The sequence below is a fragment of the Eumetopias jubatus genome, unplaced genomic scaffold (genome assembly GCF_037043125.1).
Source record: "Eumetopias jubatus isolate StellerSeaLion01/CBP00866 unplaced genomic scaffold, mEumJub1_p1.0 scaffold_1, whole genome shotgun sequence".
NCBI classification, from domain to species: domain Eukaryota; kingdom Metazoa; phylum Chordata; class Mammalia; order Carnivora; family Otariidae; genus Eumetopias; species Eumetopias jubatus.
This window is the reverse complement of record NW_028274807.1, coordinates 167,574,923-167,595,031: the sequence shown is the minus strand read 5'-3', so window position 1 is coordinate 167,595,031 and position 20,109 is coordinate 167,574,923. Positions and strand designations below refer to the sequence as shown.

Sequence of the window (20,109 nt, the reverse complement as noted above, 5' to 3'; positions counted from 1 at the left end):
CCTGTGCCTCAGGCCTGACCCATGGGTTCCCTCTGGGGCCACAGCGATTGGTTCTTGGTGGGATGTGTGAATCCAGGCAGTCCTGAGACTATCCCAGGAGCCTTCTTGGAACTGTGATGAAAAGGAGGCTCTCTTCCACGGGGACTTTGGACAAAAGAACAATGAAAGCCCGGAACTGCCAAAGACCACACCACACAGGGATAGCCTACCTGAGAATGAAGCCAACACAGAGGGAAGCAGAACAGAAGATGGAGACAAACGTCCTGACAAGATCAACTAAGCTGGATCCAGCCATGCCTGAAGCTATGCCCAACCTGGGATTTTTCAGGTATATGATCTGAGGTCTTTAATGCTTAGGTCAGTTTGAGTTGGAATATCTGTCATTAGCAAGTGCAAACCCACCTATCAGTCTTGGAACCAGCTCTTTCACCAGCTCCCAGAAACCACACCTTAGTACCACATACCAGCTCTCCTGACAAAAATGGTGGCCAACAGGGCCTAGGACTGTCCCAGAGGGAAACACAGAAGCCCATAAGAAAACCTCTACATAATGATTTTTTCAAAGTAAAATTATCACAGGGAGAAAGGAGGGCTATGCTTGGTCTACACAGGATTGCACTATGGCTTTCATGGGTCCCTTCCTCCATTAAAAAAAAAGTTAAAAATTATATCCTACAACTGAATTGATATAAAATGAATACAATACAGACTGGATCATATTCCTTTTCCCTCATTATTTTAAAAGAAACTAAAACATTTTCATGGCTCCTTAAAAGTAGGCTGGGCCTGGGTACCATGCCCATTCTGTCTAATGGATTCATTGGTGTTGGGCCCATATTATCCAGATTGCTTGTCTACATGGTCCAGGTTCCCTAGAGATGAACCCAACTCTAGTCTCCTTGTCTAGAAGGGGTGGAAGCGTCGGATGAGTCCCTCAAAGCCCAGGCCCACCTTCCCTCTCTCCCACCAGCACTTCCCTGGGTCATCACTGCCTGGCTTCATCTTTGGGGCACCCACGCACTGGGGACACAGCTGTAGTTGGGCATTATTTCTGTGGGTCACAGGGAGCCGATCCTCATGTGTCAGGTAACAAGACTGGGAGCTCCTCAACAGCCCATGTGTCTTTCATCAAAGCACTCCAAGTCCTAGCACAGGCTGGAGGCAGAACAGATCCCTTGCGGGGGCGGAACAGGGGACAAAGAGTGCTTCCTACTTAGCACACTCTTGTTACTCAGGATTTGCACTTGGGCCAGGCAGGACACAGAAAGGGAGGAGACAGGCGGGTAGGAGTGTGGCAAATGGGAGTGCACATGTCTCCGAGATCTTTCTGGGTCCCCCCTCTATTCTGGAGGGCAACGTGCCGACTTGCAAAGCTGGAGGAGGTTGTGTGGGCCAGCCCAGAGGTTGGGCAGGCATGAGTCAGCATGAGAGGCTCCAGGTAAGCTCACTGGCCCCAGGTTCCCCCTCACTCACCTTCATCACTGGTGTGCGGCTCCGTGCCATTGTCGTGGTCAACTTCATCGATAGTCCCTGGCTCGCTGTGTGGACTGTCACTGCAAGGAAACACGAGAAGGCGACGCATTGGGCTCTGTACCCTCATGTTGTCCTCAGCTTCCCTTAGGTGCCAGCCCTGCCCACCTCTGCGCTTGACTCAGGTCAGGCCCAGGCCTCCACCATCCTATCTTATCCAACTGACCACCCATGGGCCCTCCTAATCTCCCAGCCCCTTCAATGGGAAGCTATCTTGAATAACCTCCCCCAGCTTCTCCCAGCCCTGGAATTTGCCGGGTTGCCAATTCCTAGGTGTTCCATATGACCCAGAGATCAGTGTAAAACCCTGGTATTTATCGTCGGAAGGACCACAGGCCAAAACAGGAAGGAAATTTGGAAGTGCGGTGAGTCATTCATCTAACCTGGTTCCATGTCTTACAGAGGACGTAACATGCCCAGCAAGGTGGAGTGAAGCTTGCAAGGAGCAGGGTTCTCAGGGCTGCCTCAGGATGCTGTGTGCAAAAGCCTGGGCCAGTCCACGTGGCATCAGCAGGCTGGCAGCCATGATGGGCATGGGAGGAGGTAGAGTGACTCCAGGCCTGTCAGATTTGTTATCAATACACTCGATAATTTCACCAGCCACTAACCCCTCTCTAAATGATAAGCTTCTTGAGGCCAGGGTTTATTCACACAGTCAGTGTTCTAACTGAGCCAGTGATGGAGTCCTGATATATGCCAGGCACTATGCTAGGTAGGAGGGACGCACTGATGGGTAAGTGGACGCATACTCTGCCCTCATGGGCCAGGAAATAAAGCTGCTGCAAGTTGAAGTGCGCTATGGAAGAGCAAATGAGCAGAGACAAGCACAGCAAAGGGGACCTGCACTGGGTGGTCAGGGAAGGCTTCTTGGAGGAGGTGACATTTGCAATGGCATTTGAGAAGATACGAATTTCATTATTAAAAATTATCCACTGCCTCCTGGATAAGGTCCAGACACTGCACAATGGCTTAAGACCTTTCATAACCTGGCTCCTGCTGGCCTGTGCAGCCTCCTCCCTCACCATTCCCTTGACATCTGCAACACTCTGGCCACACAGAACCACTTTCCAACCACTTGCAGGACCAAGTCCAGAACATTCTTTGCCCACTCTTCACCTGGCTGACTCTAGTCTATCCTACAGGCCTCCGTTAAGTCATTATTTCCTCCAGGAAGCCCTTACTGGCCTCGCTACATTGGCTCAGGGAGCCCCTCTTCTGGAACTGCCTGTTTCCTCCTCCCCCAGAGCTCCCTGCATCAGGGATTAATCCTGTTCAGGTTACATCCCTGCCTTCCTGCCTAGGGCCTGGCCTGGGACAGACACTCAGCAACCATCTGTCCATTCATTGAATGAATGAATGAATGTTGTCCACTACAGTGAGACCCTCAGCCAAATCCCCCTTTTTGGCTTTGAAAATACCTCCAATATAATTAATAGTTTTCCTTTCTCATGGGACACAAGTGGGATTAAGAAAAGTGTGGTTATTGTGTATTGTTCTTTGGTAAGTACAACAGATCTTGAGGACCTTCCCAGAACACTAATGATATATATTGCAGCAAGAAAAGAGAACCGATAATGGTTGCAAACACTGCATGAAAAGCTTCTCTTTGTCCAGAAAGTATGCTTGCTGGCTGTTTAATGTTTCTGTGACAAAACAGGGACATATGTGCTCCTGGTGTCTCAGATAAGGTTACAGAGCTGTGATTACAAGACAGCAGAGCCCGATATTTCTGTGGGGGACGGGGTGGGAAACAAAGGGGCTGGAATGTCTCCCGTTTTTGAAGCGATTTAAGAGCCCAGGAATGCTGTGATAATCAAAAGACAAACTCCCCTGTAGGCACCTAGCTGAAAGCAGTATGGGGAATACCTAAATATACAGCTGTGTGTTGTCCTGGATTGGGAATAAAGAATGAATAGGAACCCTTTGGCTGGTCTCTGTCAGCTGGTGTTCTGAATCCACATTTAAGAACATTTCCTATCTTTACCACATTTATCTTTACTACATTTCCCTTCATCTGGGAAATGTAGTCAGCCCTGACTTTGATTGGTTCTAACATTTTTCTCCCAAGACCCCATGTAGCACCAGGTACCCAGAGGTGCCCAACTACCAACTGCTGACCTGGCGTGGAGCTCTCAAAGAATGTGAACTCACTGTGTCTGGAAAAAACTCCTTTCTCAAGAGGTTGAGGTAGGGATTATTATCCACCCCCCTGATGCCTGAGATGGGTTTGTGACTCACTTGGCCCATGACAGCTGGACATCTCCTAACCAATGTGATTTGTTTGCCAGACCCGAGCCTCTGCAAGGGGATATAATTTTTGGATTTGTGTTGGGACATTTGGGAAGAAGAAGCCCTTTTTCCACTGGGGCCGCTGAGAGAATGTGCTCTAAATCTGGAGTTACCAGATGCCTCCCTGAAGCCACCAACGGAGAGACTGCCTAAGAATGAAGCCAACACAGAAGAAAGAAGAGCCAAGGGCTGGGGATTACAGGACCAAGTCCTGATGATAATAGTTGAACTCCTGGATCCAGCTATACCTGGAGCCATGATGCTAGACTTTTTAGTTAAGTAAAGTAAACCAATTACTTCCCATTTAGCTTAACCAGTTTGATTTGTATTTCTGCCCCTTATAAACCAAGAGAGTCTTGCTGATGCAACTATCTCTCACATAAGGCTACAGCAAAGCTCAAATGAGGAAATGCATATGGGAGTACAGACTATAAAGCAATAAGAAAATCGAAGGGTTTCTTACTGTTCCTGTTCAACAGCAACAACAAAGATAGTGATGATGATAGTAACAATATTAAGAAGAATGGAATCTTACCAATATTCTTCCCCTCCAGCCATGCATTTTTCATACACAGGTCCCTCTAGCTCCCGGGGGCTGGGGAAGATGGCTTCATGATGGATGATGATGGTTTTGATGACTTCATTGACGTGTGCCTGGCAGGACACAGGGTCCTGCCCATCAGGGATGTGCATGAGGGTGGGCCCGAAGCAGATGGCCAGGTTGTAGGGATCCATCATGTTCTCGTCGCTATACTGCGAGAGGCTACAAGAAAGGAGGTACTCACAAGTCACCCGGGAAAGGTGAGTCTTCCCCCCTGTGGGTTCTTTCTTTTGAGGGCTCTACTCAACTCCAGGAGGGTTCCATGTTCTATTTTAGGAACAGCTGCACCTGCAAAAGCCTCAGGACACCCCCTCCCAAAGGAGGCCAGAGCTGAGACAAAGAGGGGACCACCCCCCGCACTTGGCCAGGCAACTCACTGATTGAGGAAAGCAAAGAGGTATCTCATGACCACGATGACCACTCGGGGAAGGGTGATGAGGATTTGCTGGATCTGGTGCACCCTCTCAGCTGGGTTCTCCAGTTCTGTAATACAAAGGGGCTTTTCAGGGTGTCTTTCATCCTCAGAGAGCCAGACAGCCAACATCTGCTCCTAGATCAGGCCACATGGTTCTGAGGGAGTCAGTTCTCTCAGTTCTGGAGATTGATCTGTGACTCTTGTCTGGCCACTTGCAGCAAGTATATGAGTCAATTCATTCCCTTTTATGGATGAAGCCCATATAGATCGAGTTTCTGTCACCTGATACCTAAGAGCCCTGATGAATGCAGGCCTGGGCCATGTTCCGTTCACCTCTTTAAACACCAGCTGCACCACAGGCACGGCACATAGTAGGCTAGAAGTGAGCGCTGAATACACAACCAACTCTAGAGCTCTGTATTGGCCAATGAGCTTGGCAGATGCCTGGGATCCTGTCTCTGAGCCCGGTTTTCAGGCCTGTCCTAGAGAGAGAGACACTGATATTTTTGTCAGTTGGGCCAGGGGCAGGAGCAGCCAGTTGGGCTTAGTAAGGAGACAGGTTTTGTGGGCTCTGCCTTGTGGAGAGGGGAAGTTGGCGTGAAGACTGACCTGCCAGGGTTCTGATGTGTGTCTGCAGGGCTTATGCCCAAGCCTATGCCAGTTTCTTTCTCAGAAAATGTTTTTCTCACAGAGCCCCTCTCTCCAGCCTCCACATTCTGTCAGCATGTTTCTTCTAAAACACCATTTCTTCTGTTTCTCCTCCATATCCCAGGCCTTTCACAGCAGGGCTTCCGCCAACCTAGCCTGCCTCACCTCCTGGTGGCTGCCCCTTCCCCAAGTATCTTAAGATGATATGGAGTCATGCTTCTCAGATGAGGTGGTAGTGCACCTCTGGGCATTTACAGATCCACAAGGCATTCTTTGGGGTTGTCACAGTGACTAGAGAGTACCATTGGCATTTGGGATCCAGGGGTCAAGGTGCCAAGTGTCCTGAATGTATGGGACACACAATAAGGCACTGCTCTACCCTAAATGCCAATAGCACCCCCACTGAGAAACTCTGTGCCAGGTGGCCTTAGCCACGATCTCCCTCTCACAGAGGGCCTTCCTGCCCCTGGGCCTTTGCACACACTGGTGATCTCTCTACTCTGCCCAGCACACTCTAGCTTACCTTCAAAGTCTAGCACTGAGGCATCTCATCCAAGTCTCCCCACAGAGCTAAAGGTTCTTGGACATTTACTGAACCCATTGGCCTTTATACAAGCCTGTATAAAGTTGTCCCTGTCCTCAGGTTCAGTCATCAGTGCCCCAGTACCCCTCCACTTCGATACATCGTTTTCTTAAATGCATTTATTTAAAGAGGAAATTTTACCTCACTCTGTAAATGAGAAACCAGGACCACTTGCTATAATTAGGAGGTAACATAAAAATAGATATAATGAAAGCAAAATAATGTCACTAAATTCTAGGTAGGCACTGTTCTATACAAAAGTTTCTGAGACTGAGGCCCCATGTCTATGTTTAGAAGGGAGAATGACCGACCTCTGAAATTTTCTCCTTGATACAATCACAGGGTTTGGGAGGAAACTGAAAAGGGATCTTTTTTTTTTCCCCCACAGTGTGATTCAAGGTGTGATCCAAGGTATGCAATGTTATGAGCTTGTACCAGCGGTCAACAGCCTTGGCCACTCAGGGCTCTGCTCAGGAACTAGACTAATGGGGCTGAACATGCGACACTAGCTGAACATGCGACACGGGGCTGAACACATAACACGAGGTTCCGATAGGGTGGGGCCTTTGTGGCCTGGAATTTCTGAGGGTGATGTGGAGCCTGAAGTGGATCTGGAAAGATGAGCAGGAAGTAGTGTGGAGGGGAGCAGAGCAGAGGAAGGTCTTTTGTACAAGGCAGGCAAGAGGCTTGAAGCCTCCCACCTGCTGGAGCACTTTCCTGGCTGCAAATCCCTCTCAGAGCATTGTGAGAAGCATCCCTAGTACTACTGGGCGTGGGGCAATTTTCTGTAAATCAGAGTTTATTCTAAAATACTAACATTCTCATACTGTAATATTAATAGTTTATTTTTAAAAATTCCCAAAATGTTGCCTTGGACCTGGGCATCTTACAGTCAAGGTGCTTTTACTTCAGCCCCCTAGACTGGGCTTCTGCCTTCATCCACAGAAATACCTGCCAAGGAGAACTCTGATGGCTCGTGACATCAGAAGAAGCCCACAGTCAACTTATTTTCACCATTTTACTTGTCTGTTATGTTGCTGACCTGACTCCCAAATCCTCTATGGCTCCCTATTACCCAAAGGGAAAAGCTCCAAAATCCTTGCAAGGTCTTTCCCCTCTTGCTCTATTTTACCCTTCTAGCCTCTTGCACCATTCACTGCCTGGAATACCCTCCTACTGGTCCCATTAGTCTGTGTGTCCCCAAACTCTTCCCAGGATACTCCGTGCCCACTCCTCCTGGAAGGCTCAGCTCACATCTCTCTCTCTCAGCTGTGATCTGCAAAACCAAGTTTCCCTCTGCCTCTTCTGAGCTCCTTCCATACCCAGGGTTGTACCATGTCATTTTCCATTATAAACTGTCTTGTTATCTCTACAACTAGGTTTTAAGTTCTATGAGAACGAGGGCCCTACTGCTCCTTTCATACTATCCCTCCATGTGCCTAGCACAGAGATGAGCCCATAGTACAACTTTAATAAAGGTATGTCACACAATTGATCACTCTACTGGTCCACCTAGGAAATACTTACTAATAGTAGATATCAAATCTTGAAACCTTTCCTTAGGAAAGAGTGGGTTTTCCAGTCCTCGGAAATACAGTTTTAAAACACCAGCAACTGAATTGATATCTCGTTCATTTTGATCATCCACAAGGGGGTCTTCGCCTGAGAGGAAACAGAAGACAATAATTCAGCTTGGTAAGGAGGCAGAAAATGTGCAGATGACAGGAGGGATGGCCTGAGCTAGAGGAGAAGCAGATGGGACAACCTCCTTGACAGAGCAAGTTTAGAGTTCTCCCTGTAACTGATTTTGAAAATGTTCAAATCTACAGAAATATTGTAAAAATAAAATACTGAAATCACCCTTCACTCACGGTCATTAACTTACACTCCTCTTGCCATATTTGCTTTCTCTCTTTACTCATATTTATTGCTCAATGATTTGAGAGTATTTTGTAGATGTCACAAAATATAACTGCTAAATACCCAACACGTTTCTCCTGAGAATAAGGATATTCTCCTACATAACCACATAACATCATTACACCTAAGAAAATTAACAACAGTTCCAAAACACCATCTCATATACAGCCCACATCCAAACATTCCCAATTGTCCTTTCATAGAATTTTTTCAAAGGCTAAGATCTAATCAACACAATTCATTTGGTTATGTTTCCTTAGTCTTTTGAATGTAAAAGAGGCCCCAACATTTTTTAATCTTTAAGTTTTTTATAATATTGCCTCTTCTGAGGAGTCCAGGCCACTTGCCTTATGGAATGCCTCCCACTCTGGATTTGTCTTTGTTTCCTCATGATTAGATTTAAGTTAAACATTTTTGGCAAGAATAGTACATGGGTGATGTTGTGGACACCTCATTGGATCCAGAGGCACAAAACATCAGCCTCTCTTGCTCCTGGTGATGCGAAGTTTAATCCATGGATTAAGGGGGTGACCTCCAGATCTCTGCATCGTAAAGGTCTATTTTCCCCTTTGTAATAGTAAGTGTAAAATATAAAATATTTTTGAAAAATACAGGTGATCTGTATGCAAGTCATTGTGCTCAACATGTTTCACTCAATGCTTTTAACCTCCAATGATGATTTTAGCCTAAATCAATTATTATCCTGGGGTTGCAAAATGATGATTTTCTAATTCTGTCATTCCTTCTACATTTATTAGCTAGCATTCTTCCATAAAGAAGAGGTTTCCCCATGCCCCCTTACTTCTCCTATTATTATTATCAGTTATTATTTAACATCTTTGTGGGATTGTTTTTGTAATTTTTAATTTAATGTGTCATCACTATTCTTTGGGATGCTCAGATTCTCCCCAATTTTGCCAGGGACAAATGTCCTTTATAGGTGACCTTCACTGAGCATATCCTTGCTTTCTGCAACAGAAGATGTTCACGGATCACCTTATACTTTCCTTGACCCAGATCTGGAATCAAACATTTCTCTAAGACACTCTGTTTGCTTTTTATAGGGGATGGCATTTAGAGACCAAGATCTAAGTTCCAGGTGTGCTCATTGGTACAGGAGTGCTATAAAGAGCTTCTAAACCTTTTCAGTGGTTAGAGGGAGAATACATATATTTTTTTTCATGAGTTCACACAGTTATTTCTAATTCACATTTAAGATTCAACATTTTCTTTACCTTCATTTATTTTATATTTGTATTTCATTTTTCTTAGTGAAAAATCTTGGTTCTGAGTCACATTAATAATGTATTTCTGTATCTGCCTTATCCTACAGTATACACAACATAGTTTTGAAATTTTAATAGCAGTATCACCACTAACAATAAACCTACTACATAAAATTTAAGATTACTTTGCAGGGCTTTTGTTTTCATTTGTGGGGGAAGGGGTTAGTCTTAAGAATGTATCCCACTAAAGATGTGTGGTCAGAAGACAGAAAGTACATTAGTTGTTGCCTAGTGTGGGGGGCTGGGGTAGAGGGAGTCTAGGGAGTAACTACAAATGGGTACAAGGTTTCTTTTGGGGATGATGGAAAATTTCTGAAATCGGATTATGGTAATGATTGCACAACTCTATAAATATACCAGGAACCACTGAATTGTACAATTTAAAAATGGGTGAGCTTTATGGTATCTAACTCAATAAAGCTGCTAAAAATGTATGACCAGAGCACATGTTCAAAAGTAACTCTCTGTGTGATGATCAATTTGATACACAGCTTGTTTCTATTTCTATTCAATTTTAGGGACTGATTTTTTTTTTAGAAATCCTTTCTTAAAAAATTTGCAGTTTTTAAAAATATAAAGTATTTACATCGTCCAAAAGTCAAAACCAGATAAAAAGTTACATGCAGACAAGCCCTACTCTTTTCCTTCTCCCTTCCCTACCTTACATTTAACCATTTTCATCAATTTCTGGTTTGCCCTGTTATGTTTTCTTCTCCCAAAACAAGCAAATACATATATGAGAATTTTTTATTTCCCTTCATTTTTTACACAAAATGAAAGTAGTATACAACATTGCGACATACACTAGTTTCTTTGCTTCACAATAAATACTAGAAATCCCTCCATATCAGTTCATAGAGATTTTTCTCATTTTTCTTCTTCTTTCTTTTTTAAGTGGCTGCAAAGTACTCTATTTCATGGATCGACCATGATTTAGTCAACCAATCTCCTACAGATTGACATGTGACTTCTTTCCCATCTTTAGCTCTTACAAATATTGCCACAACAAATAATCTCTTGTGTGTGTTTTTGTATTTGTGGAAGTGCGTCTCTGGTCAGGTCTCAAAGTGGGATTGTGGGTCAAAGGGTACATTTCATTAAACAGAGCCAAATTCTCCCCCGCTGGGGCTGCACCATTCTCTCCTCCTACTGGCAACATAGGAGAATGCTTTTTTTCCACAGCCCTGCCCATAGAATGCTCTCAATCTTTCAATTTTTTTTCCCCCCATTGGACAAGGGAAAATGATATCTCAGGAGAGCAGCATTTTTCAATTTAATCCTGGGCTGCTCAGCTAAGATCCCCCCAAGTTTCCAGTGGAGGAGGTGAAAGGAAACATAGAGCAATCCAGCCCCTCCCTGAAGGTGCTGACAGATGTCTGCACAATGAGCTTTTTCTCCTCCCAGAACAGCCCACAGAATGTTCTGAGACTGGCAAGCAGTGAAGAGCAGAGCTGGAAATTCATACTTGGATCTGTTTACTCCACCTTCGTAGGAAAAGAATGCATGTCACTGCCAGGGCCTCTGCTAGCCCCAATGTGCTTTAGTGCAAATGAGAGAGGGCGCCCCCACTTCCTTCCTGAACCAGGTCTTATGGCTTACAGAGTATGAACCAGAGTTCAGCTCCCACCTGCCCCCTTTGACTGAGCACCCCTGCGCAGTGCTCAGCCTGAATGACTGTATGTGGTGGCCCAGACACTGATGTTCCTGAGGTCAACCTCTCAGATATCCCCACAGGAGAACAGGAGTCCTTGTGGGGAAAGAAGAGAGAAAACATTAAAAAAAAAATCACTTCCTATACTGATATAGCACTTCTCAAGTGAGAGGCACATTTGCACACATGATCTCCCTTAGTCCTCACAAGAACATTGCATGGTGCCGAGGAAGGCAGGGTTCCAACACCACCATTCTCTCACGCCCAACAAGCAAAACAATTTGCCCACATTCACACAGTCAAAACACACACCAGCAGCTCCCAGGTCTCATAATGCCTGGGAGATAGTATTCCTTTGACCAGTGTCTGTCTGTCCACTTTACATGCCTACATGCCTATCTCCCTCCCTTGCTCTCTCCCTCCTTCCTTTTCCTTTAGAGTAGAATCCCAACCTTTTCTTTTTCTTTTTCAAGAAAAAAGTTTCTCTGAATGCTCAACACATAAAACAAAGCTGTCTTAGTTGAATTGGGAGGAGAGGTCTACACCTCCCTCCTAAGCCCCCTCTCGGGTCCTGTAGCACCTCTTGAGGCCCCTCTAAGGGAAAAGAAAAGTTCAAAAACTCTGGACTATACTTAGCTATTTCCCTATTATTACCACATATGACCTTTGGGGTCTCATGATTCAAAAGCACACGGATTTTTCTTCTTCATAGTACATGTCAGCTCCCCTCATCAAGCACGATCAACATATGGACTTTATATATACATACATATACTACCTATGTGTACACACACACAACCCATTTGTTCTTGCTCTTCCTCCCAGAAGGCACTCAGTCCATAAAAGGAACCATCCAAATATTCCAAATATTCTCTCCTCCTAGCCCAGGCCTTTGGCTCTCTGCAAGGCCAGTCAATTTTGGCTCCAGAAACGAGCAGAATTCCAGAGCTCAGGATGAGCAGGATGGTTTGTGGGAATGATGGCTTCCTTGAGGAGAATTACAGCTAAAACTCTAGGCTAGTCTGAGAGAAAGCTGTGTTCACACTTGGCTGGCTACCGTCCTGGGGGCGGTGGAACTATTCCCCAGCAGCCCTGCCCACAGCGCCCTCTTAGCCAGGTCACCTGGGCACTGCCGAGGACTTGACGGCAGGGCTGTCCCCAGGGCAGAGTGTGAACACAGTGTGTGCTCACAGGCTCTCAGGAAATCTGCCGCCAGATGGTGTGCATGGCAGGAAGCTCGTGGGTGGCCTCTCACACAAGGGCAGTTAGCTCTCTGTGGCCACAGGTCCTCCCAAGCCCAATCTGTGGCTCCTCAACAGGACAAGCCCTCCCAGCGTCTCCCAGTCCCAGGACAGGATCTAGATCTCTGAAGGGCCAGCACTAGAATGTGTCAGACCCTACATGCCATGACTTCAGCCTCAGATCTAAAACCCTATCCTGACCCGCACCAGTGAGAGGGCCATGGCCTCCCCTTCCGGCCGCCCCTCCACGTAAGGAGGCCCCCCTGGCAGCTCTCTCCTCGTTGCATACAAAGAGGACAGCGGCTGGGTCTGTGGGGCAAAACAGAGTTTTCCCAGGAAAACTGGCCTAAGAGACAACAGAAAAGCAGGGCTCTCTCCATGGTGAGGCTACTGATTTCCTGCCCTCTTGTGGTGTTTCTCCTTCGTTTTGCCAGACTGCAGAAAGAGCTCAAAACTTGCGTGATGAACTTAAGGCTTACTGACAGAAAAGAAAAAAAAAATTGTATCATTAACATCACCACCTCAACTAAAACCCTGGCTGACTCATGTCAGAAGAAAAAGAAAGCGGGTTTAGGAATAATAAGCCAAGAATGAATTTCCTACATGTTGCAATTTTTCAGAACCTTAAAGAAAACAGATCTGTGCTCCTTTCAACAGCCTTATACAAGGAATGTGGGCAAGAACTTCACCCAAGAGAGAAGGAAGGGGGCCAAGGAAGAGAAAGACCCAAATCTCCTTGAACAAATGGCAAAGGATAGGCACCCTGCAAAGATTGAAGGACTTATATTTTAACAAATAAAAGGAAGAAAGGAAAAATGCACAACGTGCTGGTTTAGAGAGAAAATTCAGTCATAAGTTAGAGTGTGTGGGATGGAGGAGTGAGTGAGAAGAAAAATACTGAGCCTCCCCAGCCTTGGTCACCTGGCTGCCTGGGACTGGGATGCAGAGAGATGCAGCAGTGGGGGAGGGGGGGGGCGGTGGGGCAGGGAAGCTACTAGTTTCACGAGAGGTGGGAGGTGACCCTAAGGGTCAGCTGAGTAAGGAGCCAAACCCAAGGCAGTTGGTTGGTGAACTTCAAGAAGCAGAAAAAGTAAGTGGGAAATCTGGGCACTAGCCAGCCCAGAGAAGCCAGGAGTGGATTTTTCTAAAAGAGATACACCAGGAACTTTTTTTTTTTTTTTAAGAATAAGCCACAGTTCACCATAGGCTCAGGAGGAGCAAAAAGACAAGGCTGCCGCAAGAATGAGATTCATTCTGGAATGACGGAGAGAGGGAGAAGAGCCAATTTGCATACTTCAGGCAAAGAAAAAGAAAACATTTTTGCAGCTGAGATTTGGGTCAGATGATCTCTGCCCAGTAGAGCTCTGCCTGAGGTGATCCAAGGCCTGTTCGGAACAGGCACCCAAGCCAGGGACAGAAGGCACTGACCTTAGAAAATCACATTCAAGAAGGAAAGAAAGCAGTGCTCTTGGGGCAGGGATAGGGCCGGGCTGCCTGGTACAAGAAAGTTACTTACAGAGCCTAGGGAAGCAGGGAAATTCAAGGCAGGGGCTGTTGCCAGGCTGGATGCGATTTAAGGAATTCTGTATAATGTGATGAGCCCAAGAGGATGGAACCAGCAAAGATTCCAGACCCTGGTTCTGTTCATTTACAATGACCACAGGGCAGCAGGGGTGCTAAGGAGTTGGGGGAAGTGAAGAAACAAAACTTTGGATTGGGCTGTCCAGTGTTGTCAAGAGAAGCTCAGAGAATGACGAATGACACTTCCACCAGGGAGGAAGATGGGAGATAACTCTTGCTTCCTGGCCTTTGCACATGCTGTTTCCTTGGTCTGGAATGACCTTTCCCTCCTTTTTCTGGCTCTTACTCTTTAAGCCTCAGCTTGAGGATTTCCTCCTCTAGGAAGACTTCTCTGGCTTTACTATTCCTCCCCACCCCACCCAAACTGGGCTAGGGGTTCCCATACCACCCAGGATTTACTCCATTGTCTGCTAAACTGTCTCCCTCCTAGTCATGACTGTCTTTTGTTCCGGTTGTATTCCTAGGCTCTGGTCCCTCACCTCATGCAGTGGAGGGCCCAATAAATGCATGCTTGTTGGGAGGGCAACAAATGTATGAGTAGGACCTTGCAGCTGGGGAATTCTGGGGCTCTGTGGTTCTAAGTGCCCAAGATCCTGGAGCAGACTCCAAAACAGAAGCTCCGCAGGACATCAGGAGGCCACTGATCACCACATCCAGTCAAATCCTGCTCTCTAAACCCAGTTCAAAGCCAGAGTGCCACGGGCCACAGAGGTCTGTGCTGGGGGCTGTGGTACTGACTTCCTGGGGCTCACAGAGTGCTTCCTCCACTCTAGAGCTAGACGGCAAATGGAATTGGGGCGAACGGGGAAAGGGTAAGTTTGCTCAGGAGGCAGCCCCTCCAGAGGAAGCCAGGTAATAAGGAGGGAGAATTCCAGAGCTGGAACCGGGAGGAAGGCCTGTTCAGAGCACAGCCAACAGGGACAAACCAAATACCTTCCAAGACTATTAGGAAGATTGCGCAGAAGGAGGGATAAGAACATGCTCTGTAAATTGGGATGTGATTTATTACAGGGAAATGGGTTTGGATTAGGGTCCTCAGACAATACTTTTTTGCCAAAATACTACATAAAAAAAAAAAAGATAATTAGGATATTCTAAGAGCCACTCAGTGTTATCTGTATTCTTCCAACTTTTCTAAAAAAGCAGCAGCCTTTTTGCTCCACATCATAATTTCAAGTGCTTTCCTAGGCCCTCTTTCCCAGCAACTACTGTACAGTCGCTCGACAGAATTGCCCATGTGTGCTGGTAAATGTTTCACAGCTAACTCTTGAGATGGAAAAAGACAAAGAAAAGATCTTGGCATCTGCCAATTTCTGCAGTGTAAATACTCCTGCCTCGGCTGATTTCAAGCTACCAAGGGGGAAGGCACTGAATGCAGCCGGAAAGAGATGTCGATACGAGCCAGCCCCAGCACATTGCTGGCTCTAAGACACACATCAACACCCATCCTGGCTTCCTATGGACACAAGCTTGAGACAGTGACTCTGCACCTACCTCTCTCAAAGGAATTTTTTATGTCATTGACTTCGACCTGAGATCCTGGTACTCGGAAGATCCCTTGCTGCTGGAGTCCTAAAAGAAACAAACAGAAAATGCCATGATGCCTTGAGCTCATCAGACTGCTGGGGACATTGATGATTCTCCCCATTGCTTGTCTCCTTCTCCCACCACTCTTTACGAGAGTCGTTCCCAATAAAGATCTCCCGGCAGAAGCCCAAACGTAGCCTTTGCAATGGACTTCAGCTGGCCAAAATACTCTGCACCATCCTGTTTCATGTGTCTGTGATCTCTTGTTGGGGTCTGAAGGAAAAGGCCATAAATTAAGGTTGATATCCACACGGGACCAGTGAATAACAACTTCCAATGTAGCCAAGGTGCACTTTGCCTACCAAGTCTGCCAGGGACACTGGCACCAAGGAGCTTGGCCTGAGTTTACAAATGCCATTTCAGTGTAACAGCCACAAAGATTTTGAACAAGAATGATCAATATCATTCATTCGACCATTTCCACCCCCTCCCTATACAGACACCTTCTTCTTTCCAGGAAAGCTCAAGTCTAGAGTACATGCTGGCCTGGGATCAAGGAGCTTGGGGGACATCAAGTTATTATAGAAAAATAATCTTTTTTAAATATGCTTCTACAAGGCCGTAACAAGGAGGATACCCCGATAGCTGACATAACAGTAACAACACAGGATCAGAACCTATAGGGCTGAACAGTAACCTATGGAACTGAAGGAATTAAAGGGCCTCTCTCATCTTGAATGGGAATTCACGGGGTGACTGTGATCTCCCTCATGTTCAGTTTTTCTATATAAAACAACTCTCCACATTATAATTTAGGAAAGTGTTCACCTCTAAAAGGCAGGCTTTAGTCCAAGTTTGGTTTGTACATAGTATGTGCTCAATAAAGGTGTGTTTGTATCTTTCCTTAACCAATACTGAATCTCTACCACCTGTGTCTTTTATCCCATCCTCCTGGCATATTCCCATTCAGTCGTACTTGCTTCCTTCCCATATTAGACCTTTACACTTGCCACGCACGGCTGGCTTCTTCTACTCAAAGATCACCCCCTCAGAGACGTCTCTCCTTACCACCTTAGCCAAAACAGCCCTGCCACCCTCTGGCCATTCTCTACCCCCTTTTAATTAGTTTCTTGGCATTACCACTACCTGAAATTATATTATTTCTTTATCTGCTTATTTCCTTGCCCTTCTAATTGGTAACGTAAGTTACCGAGGGCCGGCACCTTACCTGTCTTATTCAGGCCTATATTCCCATTGTCAGAACAGTGCCTGCTATGCACTCTGAAAATAAATTTTTGGAGGAGTGAATGAATGAATAGAGGGAAGCACAAGGGAAGTGTTGGGGACACCATGGTTAGCACATCCCAGACGCTACATTTCCTTTCTGGAGCTGACTAGAGCCAGTTAACTGACCAATTGCCCAGCTACCTTCAGTGCTCAAAAGACAGACCTCTGAGGTTGGGTGGAGGCACGAGGGAACTGAAGTGCTTCTCCTATCCATGCCCTCCCTGATCATCAGTCTTCCTAGTTCCTGGGTCTTCTCACCACCACCTTCGTCCCCAGACATACAAGGCTCAAGAGAGCACTCAGCACGGCAGCTGTGCCAAGGAGCATTTTCTCTCTGGGAAGGAGGGCAGTGACAGGACATCTTCCAAGATGAATTAAAATCTGATTTCCTATGAGAACAGCCCAGCCCCTGTTCTGGAGAGAGCTGAAAACACTGTCCCAAGATTGAGCTTACCGTATAAATTGATGTACCGGATGCAGCTCTCGACTACAAGCGGTATAGCTTGTCCTGAATCCTTAAGAAAAAAAATCGTGAGTTGTACTGGGCTTGGCAACCACCACAGGGAAAAAGACATTGCAAACATAGGTTATACACTCAAGCCAGAATATTAGTACCATCGGATTAGTAGGAAAATAAGCAAGGAACTGCTAATCCTAAAGTCTCCACAAACAGTTAAACAGAAAATCTTCAGTTATGTGCAGAGAAAGGCATAGCTATGGTAACTTTAAAGAAATGCTCTGTCTTCTTACTTAGCTGGGAAGAAGTCAGGGCTCAAAGGCTTGGCAGGTGCACCTGGGAAGGGGAGGGAGCCCGCTGCTCGGAGAGGGCTGGAGTTCACTCTTGGAGAGTGCTCTGCCTTCCCCTCCACTTTGCCCCACTCAACCCTATCCTCCCAGGGCTCAAGGACAAAAAGGGAGGATCAAGGCCTCCTTCTAGCACTGCAGTACCTGACGCTTGACATAAGAACACACTACGGGAAGCAAGGATGGCCCCAAGGGTCCTATTGAGCTCTGAGAAAGGAAGGCCAGGTCTAATGAGGTTACAACCTAAACATCCAGGCAGATACTTTGTTTGACAATAAACGTGTTATAAGGAAAACTTCTAGAGACAGCTAATGTCAGCCATTGACCACTGAGTGGCCAACCTTAGTCAAAAAGGCTGAATAAGATGCAGTTCTAAACATACGCATGGCAGGGGGTGTGAATGAATTTTCAATTACATCTTCCTAGATGGGCCCACAGCCACAAAGAGCTAGGCGAGGGCTAGTTTTGTCTTGGATTCCATGACTAGTTGATCTATTATTCTGAATCACTTAAAGAGCACAAAATCTTTTTTTAAACTTTCATTAAAATGGGCCAAACTAAATTACTAACCTCCTCAGATGAGGAAACAACAAGGCACACGTAGTATGTTCTTGTAAAGAGACAGAAAAAGCCACGAATTTCGATGCCTTTGTGGTTCCTCCACACCCCACCTGTGAATCCTCTCCTTGGTTAACGATAGTCAGGGAGAGGGGGATAAAATGGACCCTGTGGCAACAGGCAAGGTGGGCCCTGCTCTAGAAGTCAGTACTAAAGACAGGTTCCATCCAGTTGAATGGGGCTAACGGACCTTTCTAGTAAATACCTGGTTCCTGGTTCGAGCATTTCTTCTTCCTCTGATAACAAAAAATAAACAGGCAGCAGAGCAGGAGAAAAAGAAAAGATTACGCAGGAGTAAGATCAGTTAGAGTAAGCAGATCCTTCAGAGTCCGTGAACGCGGAAATGCAATGGCAGCCAGCAACGGTCCTAGGGAGACTGCCAACCAGCCTGCTGGTGGGGAGGGCCGCCCCTGTGCCTCTGGGCCTCGTAGGAGCTCTGCACCCTGCCCCTGGTCAGCCTGCCGGTGTGCCTGCCTCGGACACCTGGTGGCAAAGGGACCTCTATCAGTCCTTGTCAAGCACAGGGCCGGTGTGTGCTGAGCCCCTTTCTCGTCCCACGTTTAGCTTCTCCTCAACACAGGGGCTGTTCACTCACCAACGGGCAAGGGCCCACCTAAGACACCTTAAGGTTAGCCCAGCTGCCCACAAGAAGGAGGGACAAACAACTTCAGGCATCTACTCTAACACTATCCCTGCAAGTCAATTCAGGAAACCTCATTCTTAGTAAAAAGCTAATTTCACCAAGATTGTGTTTATTAGGTGCCCTCTGGCTATAACCTGACAGGATTCCACCCGATTCCAAATTCAAACAGCTTCCCATGCTTTCCTACCAAACACCCTGGGTAGCTTTTCCTGGGTATCCATTGGCTTTGCTCTCCTCCCTGCTCCCTGACCCTCACACTGGTACTGAAAATACTGCAGGGAACCCCAAGGTTGAGCAAGGCCTGGGGGAGGGAGGGCAGTGGCGGGGGGGTCAAAACACTTTTATGATCTTGCAGGTAGAACTGGAGCCTTTTCTTTCACAAAAGCCACTGTAGTCATCCATTTTCAGGGGAGCCCCGTGTGCCCTTTCTTCCATGTCTGCAGCAGGTCAGGCTCTGGGCTGGGAGCTATGTCTCAACCAGGCTCCTTGAGAGGACAGTGGAGGAGGCGTGCCTTCTAGCTGGTGTCATCTGTCCGGTCCCCAGCATCTCCACAAGTGGAATTATATGTTGGCTAAACCTACCTGAATCCTAGAACTGAGCAAACAGCCTGTCAGATGGGACTCTATGAGCAATCTCCTAAAAGCTCGTGACCACAGTAACGGCTAGCATTTCCATGGTGCTTACTCTGGGCCAGGAGTGCTCTAGAAACACGGCACAGATTAGCTCATTTGAACTCGTCACACACTCATGAGGTAGGTAATCAATATTCTCATTTTATAGAAACAGGGTGGGGACTCTCCCTCCCAAAATTTATAATACAATTGAAATGGGCTTCAAAATTTATAAGAAAAAATGGATTTCCTTCTGAGGGGAAAAAAAAATGAAGGATTTTGAAAAGGGCCAATTCCAACGATCCTAGAAATCTATCAATGTAACTGTCATTCTTAACTTGGGGATGCTGCCTTGTCCCACTACACCCTCATCATCACGGAGTCCGAGCGATGTCATTTTACTGAAGAACCTTTCACAGGTTTGGCATTTCAAGCTGGGCATTCTCCGTTCGTGCAGAGTTTTCTTCCAGATAGCACGTGAATCATAAGAGAAAATTAAATTCCATTCACAAAGGTTGAAGGGTTGAATATATTATAACTGCCTTTTCCTTCTCTGAAAGCTAATCGTCCTTGAGGGCGAGCCCCTGCTGCATGAAGAGTTTTTCTCTGCGCTGCGTGCTTAGAGCAGGCGTGCGGAAGTTTGTTAACTGCCCTGACAGCACGTGGTATAAGTACAGTGTGACTATAAAGAAATGCAGTCGTGTTGAATAAATATACCTTTTTTTTTTTTTTTTGTCAAATGAGTGTGTTTATTCTTTCAACTAGTCCCCCAAGGACTTATTCCAACCACATGACCCATGCTAAGCGGCTTTTCAGAGCCAGTCAGCCAGCCCCACTGTAGCCTATGCCTCTTGCCATTTTGTACCATCAGAG

At 46.3% G+C, this 20,109-nt stretch overlaps 1 protein-coding gene across 1 annotated transcript in view; it reads right to left on the bottom strand.

Annotated features, from left to right (window-relative positions):
* Window positions 1-20,109, bottom strand: part of SRGAP3 (SLIT-ROBO Rho GTPase activating protein 3) — a 238,814-nt gene that overhangs the window by 20,726 nt on the left and 197,979 nt on the right. The window contains exons 13-18 of the mRNA XM_028101776.2: window positions 17,014-17,074; window positions 15,240-15,317; window positions 7,594-7,728; window positions 4,798-4,903; window positions 4,355-4,582; window positions 1,474-1,553 (exon numbers count right to left, since the gene is read on the bottom strand). Coding sequence (XP_027957577.1) covers window positions 1,474-1,553; window positions 4,355-4,582; window positions 4,798-4,903; window positions 7,594-7,728; window positions 15,240-15,317; window positions 17,014-17,074 — 688 coding nt within the window. The remainder of the gene's footprint in view (window positions 1-1,473; window positions 1,554-4,354; window positions 4,583-4,797; window positions 4,904-7,593; window positions 7,729-15,239; window positions 15,318-17,013; window positions 17,075-20,109) is intronic.